General features: G+C 36.4%; 1 protein-coding gene across 1 annotated transcript in view; it reads right to left on the bottom strand.

Annotated features, from left to right (window-relative positions):
• Positions 1-256: 256 nt before the first annotated feature.
• The window catches only part of HNRNPU (heterogeneous nuclear ribonucleoprotein U), a 14614-nt gene continuing 7881 nt past the window's right edge, over positions 257-6989 (bottom strand). The window contains exons 7-14 of the mRNA XM_025203243.1: positions 6844-6987; positions 6141-6260; positions 5736-5864; positions 5145-5313; positions 4401-4637; positions 3682-3884; positions 1846-1917; positions 257-1414 (exon numbers count right to left, since the gene is read on the bottom strand). Coding sequence (XP_025059028.1) covers positions 1361-1414; positions 1846-1917; positions 3682-3884; positions 4401-4637; positions 5145-5313; positions 5736-5864; positions 6141-6260; positions 6844-6987 — 1128 coding nt within the window. The 3' untranslated portion in view covers positions 257-1360. The remainder of the gene's footprint in view (positions 1415-1845; positions 1918-3681; positions 3885-4400; positions 4638-5144; positions 5314-5735; positions 5865-6140; positions 6261-6843; positions 6988-6989) is intronic.

Below are 6989 nucleotides of genomic sequence, written 5' to 3'. Positions count from 1 at the left end.
CTGAACGTTTTCTCTTAAAATTTGTTCAGAGCAAAAGTTCATGTTTCTCCTACACATGAACACACACAAGTACGGTATGGGACTGTATATGGGATATATAATCTTTATAAACAGACAACAGCCACCAGTTTAACTTTTTAAACACAAATATTGAGCGTGCAGAGTAAAGACTGAGCTGTCCAACATGTGTTTATACATTCTCTTAAGTTTAAAAGGGATTTTAAACCGTTGATGGCGAGAATCCCAAAACAAAGAGTAAAATGAATTTATTTTATTGCAAACAAACGTCTAAAGTTTAATTTCTCCACCCACTTTTTTAAAGAGAAAAGGAAATCAGCAGGCTAAGGAGATACACCCATTTAAGAATAGACATGATTAAAAATTAGATATAAAATGGGTGACTCACAGTTTCATTAGCTTACAAAATGGTGGAGTAACTACTACAAGCACACTAGGTATACAGTATTTTCTGGGGAAAGGGTTACAGACACACAGCTAACTTTATATAGATCCCATTAGACAACTGATTTACAACAAGTTTTGTTTAATAAGAAATGGACAAAGCCAGCTTCTTTTCAGAATCAAAATGCAGAACAAATGGAAAAGAATTTATGATGTTGTACCTTCACAAGTTTGAGCCTCCACAAATAATGCAACCAAGTTTTACACTTTAAGAGCTCTTCTACATGCACTCCACCTTCACTATTCACCACTGGATTTCCTCTTTGTCCCGTTTTACAGCACTCCAAAGTTACAAAAAGCCTTTCTAGTTATTGCCAGAAAACTTTTGCTTCCCAAATCCGCCCCTCTCCCCCCTTAGAAACGGTATAGAGAGGATGGAGTGTAATATGAGCTTTTACAGTCTCATGATATTCATGAGGGCCACTATAAGCCTCTACATGAATTTGGTTGCTAACATTTCTATTGTATTGGACAGTGACTCACGACTGTTTCTCAGAAATTGGCGAAGGGGGAAAAAGAAAAAAAATTTTTTTAATAAGAAGACACCAGATACAAAGCAACGTTTTACTTTTGTTGTGGTAAAAAAAAAAAAAAAAAAAAAAAAAAAAAAAAAAAAAGTCACATTTTACAGATAAAACGTAGAACCCTGAAATACTGACACATTCTCTTATCGTGCACAATGCTGAGGTTCTCTTACGAATCACTTTAAAACTGCAATTAAAAATGTACAAAAAAAAAAAAAAAAAGGAAAAAAAAAATCAACCCACAAAGCTTCTAAAAAAGGAACCCGCAGGCACTTCCTCTTGTGGAATGTTTAAAAAGTTAGCCTACTAAAGAAAACAGTCGACTTCTTGTGAAGGTTTTGGAGAAATATGTATCAGTTCGTTTATTTGGGTATTCAATAATATCCTTGGTGATAATGCTGACTCCATGGCTTCTGACCCCAGAATTGCTGCAACAGATCGATAGAAATAGTTAATTTTAAAATTAGATGTTACCTCCACCTCATTTTCTACTTTAAATAGGTATATACAAGTTAGACTAAGACAAGCATTTTAAAAGAACTTTCATTTGGCAGTAGTTTTCCAAAAACATATAGTGGCATATTATAAAATATCCAGTGAATCCAAGTCTGTAACTGCCACTAACATTAATAAACAGCAGCTCAAATTTAAGATAGCAGGCATCAGATTCTATCTTGATATTCTAGGCTTTCTGAATAGAAATTAAGACAACATACTGCCTGAAATTACAGCAAGATTTTACTATCTAGTTTCACCTGACAAATCATCCATATGGATATTTGAAATTATACACAATCTTGTGCAAAGTAACAGCCAAATTCCTATGGCTTAGGGAAAGATCTTAGATGTTGTTACTTACCCCCTGCTGCCACTGGTTGTAGCCCTGAGATTGGTTTTTGTAGCCACGATTATTTCCCCTTCCTCTGAAATTCTGTAACAAAAAAGAAAGTTTAGGAGCACCTGTATCTGTTTAGCCCACACTGCAAGAAGGTTTTAAAATCCAGTGCATCTGTCCTTCTACAAACCTTACAGTCTCTCACAAGTATTTAGCTCAATTGTCACACTTCCTATTTCCAGAAGCTAAACTGCACTAGGAAAGCTAAAAATGCTCTCCCCCTATTGTTTTAGGGAAACAACTGTCATAAATTGCTATAAGGATAGTTTCTGCTCAGACGAGGCAGAATACATACATGCCATTATGTCTTTGCTGTCTACAAAGGCACGTAGACAACGAAGTGGCATGCACTACATACATGCCATTATGAATAGAAGGCAGGGAAGTCGACCAAGTTTCAGATACAAGCTATGCTATGAAGTAGTATTTGAGAGTTGCTGTCAAAACAGAAAAAAGCAGTATTTTTGCCTAACATCATAGGCAAATCTATGAACTAGGTTTATTATAGCTTGGGCTCCATCTACTGGCTCTTCAACAATCCAAGGTAAACAAAACCTACTTTTTTTAATACATCAAGTCTATTGATCACAGGCAATTAAATACTTATGACAGTTTTGACAGAGGCAACTGTTACAAAGTCTTTAACAATTAACAAATTTCATTTAAACATATTGTTTTGCTTTTCAGTAAGTTTAACGAATGTAAGAATGCCCAAGACCACAAACTCCTACAGTCAGACAACAGGCATCCTAACTAAAGAAAAGTTCACTTCGACCTGTCTCTCCTGCCTACATTAAGCAAGGTATGCACTGCTGTCAAGAAGTTAAATGACTGAATAGTATCAACACATTTATTTTGTTCCTTCCGTTGTTTTCTCCTTTATTTGAAAAAAAGGATTAGAGGGTGCCTTCCAGCTGTACGGCAAGGATAGTAGTCTATATGTGCTGTAACTAGGTTTTTTTTGTTTTGTTTTGGGGTTTTTGTTTGTTTTTTGTGTTTTTTTTTGTTTTGTTTTGGTTTTTTTTAAGTCTGGATAAGGCAGCTCCCAAACTTTTCACAAAACAAAGTCTCCATATACGCCACAACAGAAGTATATTTATTTACATTGTTTATTAAAATTAGTGTAAATGTATGCTCAACTATTACATGTTTCTTTACAAACTTCTCTCAGGTAGTCTCTCTTTCAGTTTAACACAAAAGCTGTTTCACAAAATTTCAATGGTTACAAAACTTAAATGGTTAACGTGAGGCTTGTACATCATATATTACTCCCCAGGGCAGTAAATAACAGCCTGAGTTTCTCCTGAGCCTGCATAAAAACTAGTGGATGGGGAGAACTGAGGCAGGATGGTACGGTTTAACTGCTTTTGGCATGTATAGCACTCACTGCAGGAATACACTATGAAGATGTGTACTGATTCAGCTGCATTCTAGGTAGATAGCGAAGACACCAATACTAAAACACTTTGTATTCCTATTAAACCCAGACAGTCTTGTGAGTTACCAGACTAGTTGCATGAGCTCTACGCATTTTTCACTGAAGTTTAGAGCCACTTCTGTATTTGGAATTCTAGGCGACATGCACTGTACTAGGATGCTAGAATTTCACACATACATTAAAAGCAACAAACAAGAACAATTATCAAGCTTCTACGCTACCACCCTGTACCAAAGGATTGGTTTCTGTTCGGTCACTGTGAATTAGTGTACTTTGGTATCCAAACATACAATTCTTTGAAAGACTCTATAATAAAAGAAGCTAATGTTTGAATACCCAAGTTGAGCTATAATAAACATTACCTGGTTGTAGTTCCCCCTGTTGGGCATTCCACCTCTGTTATAATTTCCTCTGTTTGAATAGCCACCTCTGCTTGGAAAAACAGGACCACGAGGGTATGGATAGCCGATGGCACCACTGCTGCCACCACCACCACCTCCACCACCACCTCCACGCTGAGGCATATTGCCTCCCCTTCTGTTGTATCCACCACGGTTACCAGGTACTGGTTTGTTTGTTTTTTGGGTTTTTTTTTGTTTGTTTGTTTTTTTTGGGGGGGGGAGAGAGAGAAAAAAAAAGTTAAACAGCTGCATTTGAACAATCTATCCTCAATACAAGACTTCAGTTAACTGCCAAGTCTTATATCTAGGGAAAGGAAGTTCTCTTTTGCTCTGTTGACTTATCTAAGTAAATGAACTTCAAGGTAAATACCTAAATAGATAATCTTTTGATGTTTTATGTGAAGGCTTTAGACGCAACAGATGTGCTGTACAATTAACTATTAAATCCAAAAATGAAGATTCAAGATTCAGCAAGCCATGTGAATAAGACTGTTTCAGGATTTAAACACTAATAAGAAAGCTACCTTGTTAATTTAAAATATTTGACCTCAACTTGAAGCAAAATTGGAGTCGGTATTTTCCCCAGCATAGCCGTAACGAGTATTTCGCATTTAAAAATATTATAAAATATTTCCTCAACATACCATTTGATTTAACAAATGTAACGTTTCTAGGCTTACCACCTCCTCTGAAGTTGCCACGCATGTTGAATCCTCCGCGTCCCCTCTGTCCTCTGAACTGATTTTTGTTACTCTTTTTGTTCTTCTTTGAACCAGTGTTCTGTTTCTTTTCTGGGGGAAGAGCCTTTTTACTTTCTTCTTTATATTGTTCCAAGAGCTTTTGGGCTTCCTCTTTTTGTAACTCTACATAGATTATTTCATCAAAACATTCTGCTACCTCTGGCAGTGTGAAGTTCCCTACAAGGGAGAAGACACTGAGTGTTCAATATCTATAGATACAATAAAACCCATAACTCACCCTTCCTATGAAACATAGGGAGGAAATTCCAGGAACCGAAAACTCTAAAACGTAAAGACAAAATACTTAAGGACAAGGGGGGGAAAAAATAGTCAAGGAGTTCCCAGTACCATTCAAACATTTACCTACTCAATTTTTTAAACCTCCACTCAGTATACCAGTGTCTGCCAAACGTTAACTTTTTAAATAGGGCAACTTTACATCAAGACAGCTTTGTGCATCTGCATGAAGCATATTAACATAACTAAGTAGCATTAAGGACTGCAGCAGAGGGAACACAGTATAGTGTTGTCATACAAAAGTTACAATAGTCTTCCAGTTTTGTTTTGTTTTGCTTTTTTTAAGTAGCCATTTTAAAGGTAAGTAAATTTGAAGTCTAAGAGTTTACATTAATCTTTGAAATAGATACTCAGCATCCTAAAGTACAGTATAGGATTGTTCCATGCCTTTCATTTTGAGAACTGCATGCTCTGGAAGATCTTTTCCCTCCACCTCTGCCTTCTTTTGTGTTCTTTGCTTGTAGTCTTCATCTTTAGGGCAAACAACAACTGCTTTGCGCTGGAAGCCTGCAAACAGGCACATTTTTCTCCTCTGCGCAGCTGCAGACACATTTGTCTGAAAAAAATGCAGTAACTTACTACACGTAGCTGTCATGTCAAAATTAAAAGGAAGTCAAACTTATGGTGTATAGACTTCACATCTGTACAAGAACTTGCAATGAAGTTTACAGGTAAGTGGAAGTAAAGAGGTCACATACGTAAAGTTACACAATCTTACAACTGAAATGGGGTCAACACTATTCCCCCCCCTTAGCCCCATAATTTCACAGAAACTTAAACTTCATCATTTGTAGCAAGAGAAAATGTTTATTGTACAAACTCAAATGTTTGACTCATCAATGAGACATTCAAGGAAGTGACTGAGTTCATTTAATAAAGCAATAGATTCTAATTTGTATCCCACTTAATCATTCCATTCTAACTAACCCAGGATTTAATATAAAAAGAAAAAACAACTTCTCAAACTGAAGCCTATACCTGATCCAAAATGAAGTTCCGCTTCTTACGAGCAGCAATCTCAATGAACTTGCCAAGACACTGTGGAGCCCTCTGCAACAACGTGTTTAGTTTTCCAGTGTCAGCCATCTGCCGCTTAAAACCTGCAACCTACAGAAACATTTCCCAAAATTAAGGAAGTGCTGATCATACAGATTTGGTAAAAATTGAAGCAAGGTAGAAACATTTTACAAAAACAGAGTAAAGAACAGAAACTAACTTAGCCACTGGACCACTAGTTCTAACTAGCATGCACTAACAAGTCAGCCAAATAAGAGATGTAGTATTTAAAACAAGACATTACATTAACATTAAGAAGCTTACTCTACTTCCAGCTAGTCTCTTTTTTTGGGTGGTGGACCCCACTCATACATAACTATGACTCACCATCATTTTGTCCATAATAGTATTTGTTCCAAGGATGTTGTATTTTCCAGGGTTCTCTGCTGCATGTTTGGTGACCCATGTTGTTTTTCCAGCTCCAGGCAAGCCAATCATCATTACTACCTATTAAGACAATTAAGATATTATTACACAGCTTAAGTGGAATCTTAAATGAAAAAAAAGGGGGGAGCCTTTAATGGGCACTCTCTCACAGAAACTTTGTTTATGGATACATGAAGTTAAAGGTGTCTATAACTGATCCACTGTAACTGTTTAATGTATCTACTCAATTCCACTACGCAGAACCACTAACTCTAAACCTGATAAAATAGCTTTAAAGTTAGTGATTTAGCTCAACTACACCTATATAGGACCAGATAAAGTTACATTAGTTCAAGCTGATGCACAGTGGTTACATACCCCTCCATACCATCTAAAATGGTTTAATACTATGTTAGACTTATCCATAGCCTCTGTATGGTTACATTAATTAAAATGGGTTAAAATGGGTTTGAACAACAAAGGAACATAAGAAGGCATAAGGGAGGATGAATCCAAATAGATATACCAAAGTAAAAAAAAACAAAAACCAACCCAAAACACCTTTGGAGCACTAGCACAAAGAAATTAATCTTCAAAAGGACCAAGTTAGAAAATCTTGCCTCTAAAAGGTTTGTTCTCTCAAGGTAAACTATATCAGACTTACTTCACAATCTTTCTTTTGATCAGGTCCCTTTGGTCCACGAACCCGATCTTCTAGTGGAACCTTCTGAATGAAGGCGTACTCTTCAAGAACAGAAAAGTAGGGTTCATCTTTCTGACCAAAGTTGAATTCAACTGCACAGTTGTGGC

Source organism: Alligator sinensis, unplaced genomic scaffold, assembly GCF_000455745.1.
Source record: "Alligator sinensis unplaced genomic scaffold, ASM45574v1 scaffold534_1, whole genome shotgun sequence".
In the NCBI taxonomy this organism is placed as follows: domain Eukaryota; kingdom Metazoa; phylum Chordata; order Crocodylia; family Alligatoridae; genus Alligator; species Alligator sinensis.
The sequence above is the reverse complement of the archived record's forward strand: the minus strand, read 5'-3'. Positions and strand labels throughout refer to the sequence as shown.